Source organism: Diospyros lotus, chromosome 3 (genome assembly GCF_014633365.1).
Source record: "Diospyros lotus cultivar Yz01 chromosome 3, ASM1463336v1, whole genome shotgun sequence".
Taxonomy (NCBI): Eukaryota; Viridiplantae; Streptophyta; class Magnoliopsida; order Ericales; family Ebenaceae; genus Diospyros; species Diospyros lotus.
Genome location: NC_068340.1, coordinates 2059612 through 2073604, shown reverse-complemented (window position 1 = coordinate 2073604; position 13993 = coordinate 2059612). Strand labels below are relative to the sequence as shown.

The window sequence follows — 13993 nt, the reverse complement described above, 5'->3', positions numbered from 1 at the left end:
AATGTGATCACATTACAAAATATTTGAAAGTTTTGTGATCACTTTACAATCAATTAAAGTTTAGTGATCACATTGTAAAAGAAACCAAAATTTTGTGACTTTTGGTGTGAATTACCCTAATTATTTCTCTCGAACGTCAATTAGTTAATTCGAGTTAATCTTGATTTTTCGAGCTTGTGGGTAAAAATTATTTGTTCCTCACGTGATATTAAATTATAATTTATTAGATATTGTCATATTTATTGGATAAAATAATAAAATAATTGAATACTAAAAAGTTACGTAACTTTTGATAAATCTTGATGGAAGACTACATCTTAGCCTATAAACAAGAGTTTGGTTATCTATTTACCTGGATCACAAAAAATAAATTATCGTATTATTTTGTCCATCATCAAGATTAGGGATTTAGGAAATGTGAGTATCTTTTATGTTTTAAGGTTTTAATGAATCAAAATATGTTTTATTTATTCGTTCTTTATAAAAATATGTGAATTTTATAGATTTATGAGCATAATGTTTGTTATTATCTTTACAAACAATATTATGGCTTGTAAACAGAAGAAAATAAAGGAACAAATGAGGTTACCACATAGCCCATTATACCAACACTTGTCTGTCATGTGTTGAGTTTTAATTGATTCCATTTAATGTGGAGAGGTCCATACTTTGAATTATCACTGTTGTATATGTTTTGCCGATATTATTAAAGAGAATTCAAAGAATTATATCACATGATTAATTTTAGAGATGATTTAGAGAATTAATTTTAAATTTGATCGTATTTTTAACAGATACTAATTGAATGGCGATCCCCCATTTTCAATTATCATTTTTGTGGTGTCATTAAATTTGTGTCACGTGATAGGTACCAAATCTACATGTTTTACGATACCGTAGATATGTTTTCTATATTGGTTATCAAAGATTAAATATATTTTAAAGCATAAATCTATCAATCTTTCTTTCTTCTTTATTTTTTTCTTTTTTTCTTTTTTTTTTTATTCACTTGAAGTATCCGGACTTACGCCCAACTAGTCTACAAGGGGTGATGACCTTCTTCCCTTATGCACACCCAAAGTGTATCTTCCAAATATGGCTACCTTTTATGTGGACTTCCTTTATGTCGTGCGAATGGAACTCTCGAAGGGGGACAAGGCGCACCAAGACCCTTTTTCCACAAGGACAACAAGCCAACAATAAATGCCACCCACCGCCACTAAGATTCGAACTCATGATATTTTTAATATCCTTCAAATGCTTTACTGTTGGACCATGCCTGTGCGGACATGAATCTATCCATCTTAATTGTCTCATTTGATGTGCATAGTTTGCAAGCTATTACCTACATTCTGAATATATCAAGTATACACTCGAAGAGTATTGACTACGAATTTTTGGTCAAACTAATTTCAGCTTGTCATTATTATTTTTAAAAGTTTTTATTAAATTTTTGTTCTTTTGACTAAAGACAAAGTTTGGCATATCTAATAAATCCTCAAATCTTATATTAGAAGGAAACGAAATTAAAAAATAAATATGATATGAAATGAAAATAAAAAATAATATTTTTTTAAAAAAATAAGAAACAAAAACTCAAGAGAAGTGTATAAATTAAAAAACTATATATATATAAGAGTTTTTTCGTAAATATAATTTTTAATGATAAAATTGAAAAAATAGTCGTTCAATATAAAAATAAACATAAATTATATATTGCATTCAAACAAATTCCCAAAAAAATTTAAAAATTTCGAGTTAGAGATGAAATTTTTTTCTTCTCTAACCTCTTCAATAACTGAAACGCAATTTCAATATTTTTAATATTATGAAATAATCTCGAAATATTTTTAAAATTATAAAAACAATTCAAATAATTTTTTTTTAACTTTTTTGGCATTTTAGAGATCGAAACGTTTCAAAAAGGCTAAAACGATGCCTTTGAGATATTTTTGTGCACCATAGTTTAAATCTACTAAAAAATAATATTTTAATAAATTTTATATATTTAATATTTAACGGACTAATAAAATATTAACACCTGAATTTGAGAAATTCATCGAGTTCTTAATTAATCACTGTCATTTGACTAAAATGAAATGGGACAAGAATGGTCGTCGGCCATGTCACGTGCGAGCATGAGACACCGGCCGGCCGGCGAGCTTCCTCGTCAAGAGAGAAATAGTTTACGAAGTCACCTGGCTCCATTAATGCACAAACGGCCTGGCCAAGGAATAAAATCCTTCTGACTCTCTGTTGCCAGTTCACTACTTTAATTAATAAACTTGTTCTTAGATTACATCATAAAATAAAGTCATATTGTCACCATTTCATGATTCCATGACTTGGCACCACACTGAAAACCTACTTAATCTTACTGTTATAGTAAATTATAAATTATAAAATAAATTGTAAAAAAAACAATAAAGACCCTTCAAGATTGGTCAGAATTACGAATATTAAAATATCTTAGGGGTGTCATTTTGGTATTTCTTGTACCAAAAAAAAGTTTTTGAGCCATTTTTACATTTTCAAAAATTTTTTAGGGTCATTTTATAATTTTATAATATTAAAAAAAAATATTTCTGTCCACAAAGAGATTATAGGTATAATTTTTTTCAAAAAAATAGAGACAAATTTTTTAATTTATTATTTATTTTTAATTAATAAATTATTATTCATAACTGATAGAATTTATGTTTATATTCGTTTGAATACATTATGAAATTTATATTTAACTTTAGATTGAATAATTATTTTTTATATTAAAAATTATATTTAAATTTTTTTTTATTTTTTTTGTTATTTACGTGTTTCTCCCGATTAATTTTGTATCACTCTCATTTTTCGTTTTTGTGTTATAATATTATATTAAAATGCTTGGAAATAGAAGTATTTGATTAAATAATAATCTATTTAAAAATTTCTCCAATTGTTGAGGCAAACTCGCTAGTCCCAATAGTGAATTTTGTTGGCTCAACATGAAAAATGATGTGACAATTTTATGATATAATATTTGATATGTTTTAGATTATGACTCATTTATAAAAATATGAGATTAAACAATAAAAAGATAAATTATAAAGAGTCGAGATCTAGAAAAGTGATTTTTTGCGAGACCCCTTTGGTAACTCTCATATGAGCATTGAGGGAATAATTTTTTAGAGAAAGATCCTTCAAATGTAGTTTTAGTCGAAACATGCTAATTAATTTTAAAAATTAATGTTTTGAAAGCGAGAACAAATAATTCTAAAAGATATAGATACTCTTATATATGATAATTTCAAACTTTATAAATAAATGTCATCCTCTACTCCTTAAATTATGTGAAAAATATATTACACAATATGTATTTTTTATTTTATGATAGAATTGATTTAAATATCAGAAGACTTGTGTGAGTGAAATTTTGTATATTTTAATTATTTTTTTATTTATTGATCTCTTGAAAATTGAAGACGCTACTTGAGTGGAGTTATAAATTTTGTTATTATATCTTAATAATAATAATATTAAAATATTTAAAATAAATAGTATTTAATTAAATAATTTAAAATTTAAAAATGATAATGTATTTAAAAATTTCTCCGTCCCTTGTCGTGCACATTTGAACGTTATAAAAGTACTCAAGAGGGAGAGAGAGAGGGTGACGCGTTGGTTCGCGTCGAAATACGATAGTTTTCGCGCTTGTTGCCGTCTCTCTTTCTCGGCGTCCCTCGACTTCTCTCCCCTTCCCACATTCCCATCACAAGCTCGCTGAGATCGGAAACCAAACCCTAACTTCTGATTCTTCGCCACTGCAGCTCTCCAAGACTGATCGGCATCTTCAACGATCGATTTAACTGAATCAAACGGGGCGGGCACTGCCAAGTTGTTTCTTGTCTGTTTTGCACCATAATCGATCTTGAACCTATCGTTTGGTTGGCGGAGAAGAGACAGGAAAAGAAAGGGAAGAAAAGAAAAGGAAGTTCTGAATCGTGTTCATCTTCTTCCTTCACCACTCCGAGGGAGGAGTCCAAGGGATTGGGCACCAGGAAAGCAAACGCAACAGAGAATAGAAAGGGTTTGGAATTTTTTGTGATATTTCTCTCTCTTTTACTGAATTGATTTTATTCTTTTATTTACTTCTTGAATACTATGTTCGTGAGTAATTAGCGTGTTGTTTTAGTAGAATGCTTTTTTGTGCAAAATATGGATGCTGTGGTGGTTCTGATGAATTGTATTGATACATCGCTTATCAAAACAGGGAAAATGAAGTAATAGGAAGGACGAGCTTAAGAAATTGGTATCCAGCATATTTGAAACCAATAGTCTCGTTATGTTGCAGTGGCATTTTACATCTGGCATTCTCCGTCTAGTTAAAATATATAATTTGAAGTTCTCAGGAATATATATATATATATATATATAGACACACACACAGGATATATAACTTTGATGCAGAGTCGAAATTGTTTGAGAGCATCAGGTTGGTATAAGGTATTGGTGGTAGCCTGAAGTTTTTGTGGTTGGCTCATAACTGAAAAGTTATAACTGCACAGAACAATGTTTGATCAGATGGAAGCATAGAGCAAGCTTAAATTAGGATCAAAACTTAGACATTTTTTGAATATTGCTCTGATTGACATTACAGTTGAGGGACATCTCATTTTCACTCAAATTTCAGGGAATCACTAATCATCTAGGACAGATATGACTAGTGTTCAAGGCATCATCACTTCAGCTGCTGTTAACATTATATCTGCAGTTGCATTCCTTCTGGCCTTTGCAATATTACGGCTTCAACCAATCAATGATAGAGTTTACTTCCCGAAGTGGTATCTGAAGGGTATAAGAGGCACCCCAATACGTTCTGGAGCTTTTGGGTCAAAATTCATCAACTTGGACTTTAGAGCGTACATAAGGGTTTTGAATTGGATGCCTGCAGCACTGAGAATGCCTGAACCCGAGCTTATAGATCATGCAGGGCTTGATTCTGCTGTATATATTCGGATTTACCTTATGGGGTTAGTATTTCGATGCATTTCTCATTTTCATAGTTGTTGGATGGGCCACGTTGTTCTTTTTCAAATTATGTTTATGGGTTAGCTCATTTGTTTTCTGTTTATTCATTATAGATGCTAACTTCGTGTTGGATGTTTTCGGAACATACTTTGCAAGCTAGAAGCTTTATTGCATGTAATCAGTTCTTTATTTATTTTCTGACTCTTATTCCATTGGGATTGTTTATTGGAATCTCATGTAGCTTGAAGATTTTTACCCCTATTACTGCTCTCGCATTTTTGGTCTTGGTGCCCGTGAACTGGACTGGACAAACACTAGAAACTATCAAGGATTTAACATTCAGTGACATTGATAAACTCTCAATATCCAATGTGCCGCCTGGATCTAAAAGGTCAGAAGTAATTTTCTTCCCCGTATTTTCCTATATTCTTTTTCATCACATTATATTAGATCTTCTGATTATCATTTTTTGGACAAATCCAATATTGTTCCTTCATTTTTGTCAAGGTTACATGCTATACCTGTAAAATATCAATTACAAATTATTCTTATGGTCCTTATATGGCATGCCAATTGGAAAATATGAACTGCAATGTCCTTTTAGTTTGTGAGCCATAAAAATTGTATTCATAGCTTGGTGTTAATGAGCTCATTGTACTGATGAAATAATTTGTTTGGAAGCCTAAACAATATTAAACACAAAATGAGCTAGCTTCGTTCAGCTCTCTTTAGAATCTCTGCCATTGTTGGTTCTTGCCATTGCATAAAATGGTTCAAAATCTGTAATCATCATGATGTATTGCAAATAGAGTTGGTTTCTTATGGCTAGGGTCTTACAAAAGTGTGCCTCCATTAGTTTTGGCTTTTGTTCAATAGGATGCTTTTCAATTTATATATATATATATATATTTTTTTTTTTTTTCTGTTGACAATCACGCTGGATGGTACCCATTCAAACACAGCTGTTATTGCTTCCCTTCAGGTTTTGGGCACATGTGGTAATGGCATATATTTTCTCATTTTGGACATGTTATGTTCTATACAAGGAATACAAGATTGTAGCATATATGAGATTGCATTTTCTTGCTTCTGAAAATCGTCGTCCAGATCAGTTTACTGTAAGTTTCCTGAAGTTGTTTGTGTTGTTATGTTCTCATTTGTCTTTGAATCACATTATGTTCATTACTTTTGCCTAATAGTTATTCCCAAAGGAGTTGTGGTTTATTCAGCAGCCAAAAGTTTTATATATATATAGCATGTACATGGGCATGAAGTACAAATGCTGATAAGGACACGTGGTCCATTTTCGGGAAATGCCGGAGATGACATGCTGGGACACTAATATATATATATATATATGCATTTGTGTGTATTTAGCCCCACATAGTGGGATAAAGGCTAGATATGTTGTTGTTGTTATTTGTGTGTATTTATGTCATGTATAGACAAAACATTTAGGCATAATGTAGACGCAAACATGACTAAATCTAAAAGCAATCATAATTTCACATCTTAAATGTCAAACATACCCATAACAATTACATGTCATAAAAAATGATAAAAACCCATAACCTTTCAAGAATCCATACGGTGCTTAGGAAGTCATGGGGCATGATATTTGATTTTAAGCATCTCTAAGTTACCTTTAGTTTGTACTTTTGGGTAAGGACTAAAAATATAGAGTAAATTTGAGCCTGTAGTCAAATTGAATGAACTCTTTTTTGTTTTTTTTTTTGTTCTTTTTTCTTTTTATGTTTAGCTTAGCTTGGAAATTTGTGCTTTGTCATAAGAAGGAACTACAGGAAATCCTTCCCTTGTCCATTTTCAGAAAATGCCTTCCCCTTTTTAGTTGGTTGAAGGGGCTTAATGGAAAATCCCTCAAATTTCTGTGGCATTGCCTTTCTTCCCAGTACTGGCTTATGACCAGACAATCATTGATAAAGTGTGAGTCTGATTACTTGGGATGTGATTTCTGTACGAAAGGAATACTTCTCATTTAGAGCTTTGGAGTTCTGTAGTTGTAAATGCCCTAAATAGAGAAGCATGGGATTAGACATTCGGTATGATGGAAAACTACCAACATAAAGCATTTGGCTCTTGAATGCTGGAAAATCCACTTGAACAAATTCCAAGGCCACCGATTGCAGATATGACAGTCACCTCCTTCTAGAGGACCTACTTTCTTTCTTCTGCTGTCCCACAATATTCTCCCAACAACCTGCATTACAAGAACTAGCAATTGGGTAGTTTTTTGTTTTCTTTTTCTCTTTTATATAGAAATCAATATTAAATTATTGTTCTTGCATATCACTCATGGGAGCTACTAATCTCTCCACTGTATGATGGACTTGAGCCAAACAATCCTGCAGTTTATTCCACATGAAGATGAACACTTTGAAGTTCATTATTTATCCTTCTAGTTTCTTCAAATTTTATCGGTAATATAAAGTTGACTGTAGCTACATATTGTGGAAGATTGCAATTTATGCTTCCTTTGATCATGTCTTTTGAAAGATGTCTATGTGCCTATCACAGTCTTTAACTTGCTTTTTTCCCATTTTTTTGTTCTCCTTTTATCAAATCCAATTTCTTCTGCAGGTTCTTGTGAGAAATGTTCCTCCAGATCCTGATGAATCAGTTAGTGAGCACATTGAACATTTCTTCTGTGTAAATCATCCTGATCATTATCTAACACATCAGGTTTATCTCTCACTCAAGTAACATTTTTTGCTTCTGATATTTGGGGTTGTAAAAGACAGATTATTTATTCTTGAGAGGACAAGGAAAAGAAAAAGATCCTTTATGTATTGACAAAAGGAAAAGTGAGGTCATTTGGTGGACGCTAGCACATTTCAACTGCACATGCCCAAATAAGGCTTCGGCTGCATTCCACAGTAAAAAGAAATTTTCAAGTCCTATTTAGTTACCTGAAAAACGAAAAGAGACTGGAGATCGAGTCCCATTAAATTACATATTAAAGGAATGCATAGGGAAAAAGGAGTATCATGTTTTTGAGCATTGCCAATGATTTTTACGCTGGAGAAATATGTATAGGTTGGATTTTCTTCTGGTGTGTAGATTGTTGATCCAAGTTTTGAAGTTTACTGTTCATTCCTTCATTCTGTATCATATTGTCACAACTGTCTTAACAATTTGCAAATTTGTTTGATTTAACTTGTGTTCAGTTTATGATCTCACCAGCTCTAATGATTCTGATATGGTAGGTTGTACACAATGCAAATAAGCTAGCAAATTTAGTGGAGAAGAAGAAGAAAATGCAAAACTGGCTTATCTATTGCCAAAATACATATGATAGGAAGCCATCTAAAAGGCCAACTACAAAGGTATTCTTCTTTGCAATCTTCTATTTGGGTTTTGTTACTAGGTTTATCATCTAACATTGAACTATATATAGACAGGTTTTTGGGGCCTTTGGGGGAAAACCGTGGATGCTATTGACCACTATGCAACTGAAATTGAAAAATTGAGTGAAGAAGTAAGTTTCTGGATTAGGAATTATTGTTTTTCCCAACTTTGGATCTTTATCAATATTTAATCATGTTTAAAGCATGAATAATCATTAACAAGCTAGGCTTTTTCTTCATCCATGTGTAGGAGTTAAGCATGCATTTTTTTTTTCAATGTTGAGGTCTGATTTTTTGGGTTGATTTTTGAAACAAGAGATATTGAAGAATGAATTCTTCTCTCTTGATTTTTTCATTTGAGCTGATCACATGTATATATACAGGTTTGACAGCTCTCTCCTAAGAATTCAAAACAAGGAAAATTTATCTCCTATAATCAAGGAGATTCTTATTTCTTATATTCTCCCACAAACCTATCTTATCTTCTCCTCTAACAAACCTAATCTAATCACTTGAATACAAAAATACATAAAATAAAAGAGATAAATATCTAGCAAATCATAAATCTCCAACAATTTTCTTTGTCCAATCTAATGCTATTCATATTTTGTATACAACCAAAATCACTAACTATTCTCTCAAGTAATGTGAGAATTATCCAAATAGTATCCACTCCCCCCCGCTCCTCGCACACAGACAAAGAAAAAAGAACAAATTACTAAATACAATTGTTTACATTTAAAAGTATGAGGAAAGTCTACAGGTGTTATGAGTTTATTGCTTATTTGTCAAAAAGCTCATTAAGTTGCAAAGAAACTGAATATAAAGTTTACATAATTTACAGTGTATTTATTTTTGTTGAAAAATTAATGGATATTTTCCTTTTGCTTGTGTTGTTTGGATCTTAGATTATATGTTTTATGTGTTTATATGAAAATAGCTTATGCTCTACATAGTAAGAAGTGTATATGAAAATCTTATGATGTGTTTTATAATTAATTCTCTACTTTCCGAACTTATAATATGGTTCTAATTTGTTTAACTTATGGGAACAAAAGATCTAATGATGGGGACAAATATCTCCCGAGTGTTTTTAGATCTCCAGTTCAAATGATAACAATAATAAAAAAAATAAAAATAGTAGGACACTTTTTTTGGACAAGTGTCCAACAAGCATTTGGAAGTGTTCAAATATCAGTGTCTGACATGGCGTCCTATAGATCTAACCATGTAAATGTTTTTTGTGTGAGGGCCTTGAATTTTTTATTTTTTTTTATCATTGACTGTAAGCTTCTTTTTCTTTAAGTATTGGTGAAAGTTAAAGGCTCTAAGTGTCGGATATTAGTGGCATGGCAATAATTTACCACAATCCTATCGTGACATCCAACTCCTAAATGTGTCATATTATCACAACAGATGCCAGTGTCCTACTTCATTATTTCTTTTACTTTTTTATTTAACTTCTAAAAAATTTGAAGTCTAGCCACACTGTGGCATGGTAGTGTGGAAACACCTTTGTTTGTCACTTGAATATTCTCCACTTTGATAACCCAGTCCATTAGATTAGCACAGTTCTCTATTTCTGACAAGTAATTTTCTTGTCCAGGAAGCTGCAGAAAGAGAGAGAGTTGTGACTGATCCTAAGGCCATAGTTCCTGCAGCATTTGTTTCCTTCAAAACCAGATGGGGAGCAGCTGTGTGTGCTCAAACTCAACAATCAAGTAATCCTACCATTTGGCTGACTGAATGGGCTCCTGAACCACGTGATGTTTATTGGGATAATCTTGCAATTCCATATGTTGAACTCACCATTCGAAGGCTGCTCATGGCTGTTGGTCTGTTCTTCTTGTTATTCTTTTTTATGATCCCTATAACAATTGTTCAGTCTGTGGCCAATATCAACAGCATTGGGAAGGTTTTACCTTTTCTGAAGCCATTAATAGAAAAGTAAGCCAACGTACCATTTGATTACTTCATGTTTTCCTTATAACCATTATAGTTCTCAAAACCTACTTATTTGTTAATAGCATTGTGTTTTTTTTCCCCTGATAGGTAACATAAATGAGAATGGAGTTTCCTTTCTGGGAAACATGATCTAAGTCCTCCTCTAAGGGAAAATTTTGAAGTTACTAGAGAAACTAAGAAGTGAAAGTTTATATTTTTAATTACTCTAGAAACAATTTTTTTTTTTTTATGAAGACTTTAGAAAGCTGTTTGACCTAAAAAATTTGGCATACCCAATTGGCAACAAACAAACCCCCCCCACCCACCCACACACACACACAAAGAAAAAAAAAAATTAATTAAGGAAGAAGTGATGGTTTTAAATAGAGCATACACACCTCCAGTGAGTAACTGTATTCATGGATTTATCACTAGAGCATGAGAAGGCTGGCAGTTCATGAAATACAAAAGAAAATGGATAAGGAGGACCAGAATTTAAATTCGTTTAAGAAGGCTACTTTGCTTTGAAGTTTGTAAGGATTGCAATTTTCTTACTATTAGGCTCTACTAGTATCTCAGGTATTAAACCAGAACCTTAGATATTGTGTTCCAGCTTTTATCTATTCAACATGTAGCTCTGCTTTTTCAGTTAGAGTAGGTGAGGGTGTAAGTTTAAGAATCTTAATATTGGAAATTTCTGTTACAGGAAAGCAGTCAACTCTTTCATTGAAGGTTTTCTGCCTGGGATTGTTTTAAAGATATTCCTTATTCTTCTTCCGACAATTATCATGATGATGTCTAGAATAGAAGGATTCACATCACTCTCATCTTTGGATAGAAGATCAGCTGCAAAGTATCATTTGTTCTTGCTTATCAGTGTTTTTCTTGGAAGCATTATTACTGGAACAGCGCTACAACAGCTTCATACATTTTTGAATCAGGCTCCAACAGAGTATGTGGATTATTTGACTATATAACAATAATAGGTTAAATAAGTTACGCGTTGGTTTACTATTTTGAAAAAGCATTGATATAACATTTTTTCATGGTAAATGTTGGTCTGAACTGTGTTTAGTTGAACTTTTGAGGGTCAATCGTTCTACTTTCTTGGAGACCTCAAATCTCAAACCTCGGTTTACAAATTGGCGAGGTGAATGAATGAGTTGTTTGTGTCTTTTCCTTGTTATCTTTCTTTTTCAATAAATAAATCAATTATACAGCACAACTTGCTGAGGTGAACCCTGTATGACCAACGTATACAGAAAGCATCCAACTCAACCTATATCCTTCCGTGAAGCTCTCTCATATTGTTTTATATGTTTTTAACAGGAGTGACGATACAAAATTTCAACCAACCATTTGCGCTGTTCCTGTTTTTCTCTATGGTCTTTAGTAATTGTCATTTTCATTCCTGAAACTACAGAATTCTAGATCTTAATGATGTATGAAACAGGAATGACATCAATCTTTAATGAATTAATATGCGCACTATTTGGAGAATGTTGGAACGTTAAGTCTATTTGTGATTTATTCCCATATGTATGCTTGCAAAAAGGCTGCCCCTCTTGAGTCTATTTGAGATTTTATTCTTTTGTAATGTGCTTGTAAAAAGGGTGTCCCGAGTGCATGAGGGCCCCAACTTGGCAAGGGTTGGAGGAGGATCATTTCTGTACACAACCTTCCCCTTTCTCCCTCATATGTATATTTGTATTAGGATAAAATTTACTGGACTCACTGTATTTCCTTATTATATCCCCTTTTAGTACTTGTGCATTTTTCAGTTCTAAAGAGATAGATAAACATCTACTATTGTGCCTCCCCATGTAGGATTCCAAAAATTGTTGGTGTGTCAATCCCAATGAAAGCCACATTCTTCATTACTTATATAATGGTTGATGGATGGGCGGGAATTGCTGCAGAGATTGTTAGATTGGTTCCTCTGGTAGTGTTCCACCTAAAGAATACGTTCTTGGTCAAGACAGACCAAGACAGGGAGCAGGCAATGGATCCAGGTTCATTGGACTTCTCTACGTCTGAGCCTCGCATACAGCTCTATTTCTTGCTGGGACTTGTGTATTCGGTGATCACGCCAATACTTCTTCCTTTCATCATTGTCTTCTTTGCCTTCGCCTATGTGGTCTTTCGCCATCAGGTACATCACTGACATTGGCTATGCATGCTTTAAACTTGAACTCTGGAGATAATTTTGAATTATGAAACTCCTCCTTGTTGCAAGATGATCAATGTCTATGGCCAAAAGTATGAGAGTGGAGCAGCGTTCTGGCCTGGTGTTCATCGTCGTATAGTTATTGGTTTGGTAATATCACAACTTGTATTGATGGGATTGCTAAGCACAAAAGGAGATGAACAATCAACACCATTCCTCATTCCGCTCCCTATTTTGACCATTTTCTTCTATCAATTTTGCAAGGGGCTCTTTGAGTCGGCATTCGTTAAATTCCCACTACAGGTGAGTGCAGATACTTTCTTCTTCCAAGCTGTGTTTCACAGATCATTGACTGACCATGTATGTGCATCTTGCATAATAATGCTTAGATAAATTAATAACAAATAATATCAAGTTCAAATTTGAGTTTTTTCTTGTAAGCTTCTAATATTATGGTCAGTCCACACCCCAAAGCAGTGGCCTTCTTTAGCAAAGCACACAATCTGCTTAAATTACATGACACTAGTATTTGATGATGAAACAATTTTGGGAAGTACCACTGCAATGTCTGTTTCTGATTACAAATTCCTCTCTTCAAAACATTTTCAGATATTGCCAATCTTTTCAATGTCACTGATCCAACAGAAATATTTCGATTGCTGCTCATACTCTCTCTTAGGTCAACAGTGTCTTTATCGATATGTTTCTCAGGATGCAATGGTGAAGGATACATTAGAACGGGCCAGAGAACCGAACCTAAACCTGAAGGCCTATCTGAGGGATGCTTACATACACCCAGTTTTCAAGGGCTGTGGCTTTGAGCAACCAGCAGCAGCATCAGCATTGGATCATGAAGAGAGCCCACTTGTGCCCACCAAAAGGAGCTCGGAAAAGGGTAGTAACTGTGGTTCTACTGGCAATTCTCATACGGCATTTCAGATTCTGTGAGATGGAAGAAATAACCGTTCTTAGAATGATCTCACAGTATGGTTTATTCTTTCTCTTCTCTTCTTTCTTGAACTTGGGAGTGAAAACTGCCTTTCTACTGTCCACACAGATGCACCACCATTAAAGGGGATAAGACAGTTGCTTAGCTCTCTCAGCCACATGTATAGGCTTTGATATGTGTCAATGCCCAGGCCCCAAATCATCCAGATTGCATCAATTTTAGCTTTAATACGTGTCAAGTGTATACACATCTTAAATATATGATGATGGTTCATTTTTTATAAATTTAAAAATAAAAATAGAGTTTATTCTCATCAGTGCCATGTATTTAGGATACACACACACACACGATATCACATGATTGATTTATGATATTAGGATCTGTTTGTGCTTGGTATTGTTGTTTTGTGTTGTATTTTATCGGGCCAAATCTATATTTATATTTTTGTATTTTCATTTTTTTTTTGGCATGACCATACAAATTTTTTGTTGCTTTGATTACATATTTTAACTTGTATTTTTAAATCAATTTAATTCTTATACTTTGACTCTTTTTTTGTGTAGC

The 13993-nt window shown here is 33.0% G+C and overlaps 1 protein-coding gene across 1 annotated transcript; it reads left to right on the top strand.

Moving 5' to 3' along the window:
- Positions 1-3664: 3664 nt before the first annotated feature.
- On the top strand, positions 3665-13676 carry LOC127797746 (CSC1-like protein At4g02900). The gene is made up of 12 exons (XM_052330884.1): positions 3665-4063; positions 4667-5006; positions 5246-5395; positions 5987-6122; positions 7603-7704; positions 8229-8348; positions 8420-8500; positions 9976-10316; positions 11020-11265; positions 12141-12465; positions 12550-12783; positions 13192-13676. Exons 2-12 carry the CDS (start codon positions 4693-4695, stop codon positions 13426-13428), a joined length of 2286 nt encoding a protein of 761 aa, XP_052186844.1. The 5' UTR covers positions 3665-4063; positions 4667-4692; the 3' UTR covers positions 13429-13676.
- The last annotated feature ends 317 nt before the right edge of the window (positions 13677-13993 follow it).

What these genes read in the sequence shown, in the direction of transcription:
- LOC127797746 (XM_052330884.1), top strand. Translation starts at nt 4,693, where the DNA reads ATGACTAGTGTTCAAGGCATCATCACTTCAGCTGCTGTTAACATTATA. An exon ending in CTGAAGCCATTAATAGAAAA is followed by an intron (nt 10,317 to 11,019) that starts GTAAGCCAACGT and finishes TTTCTGTTACAG; the next exon opens with GAAAGCAGTCAACTCTTTCA. An exon ending in TTGAATCAGGCTCCAACAGA is followed by an intron (nt 11,266 to 12,140) that starts GTATGTGGATTA and finishes CTCCCCATGTAG; the next exon opens with GATTCCAAAAATTGTTGGTG.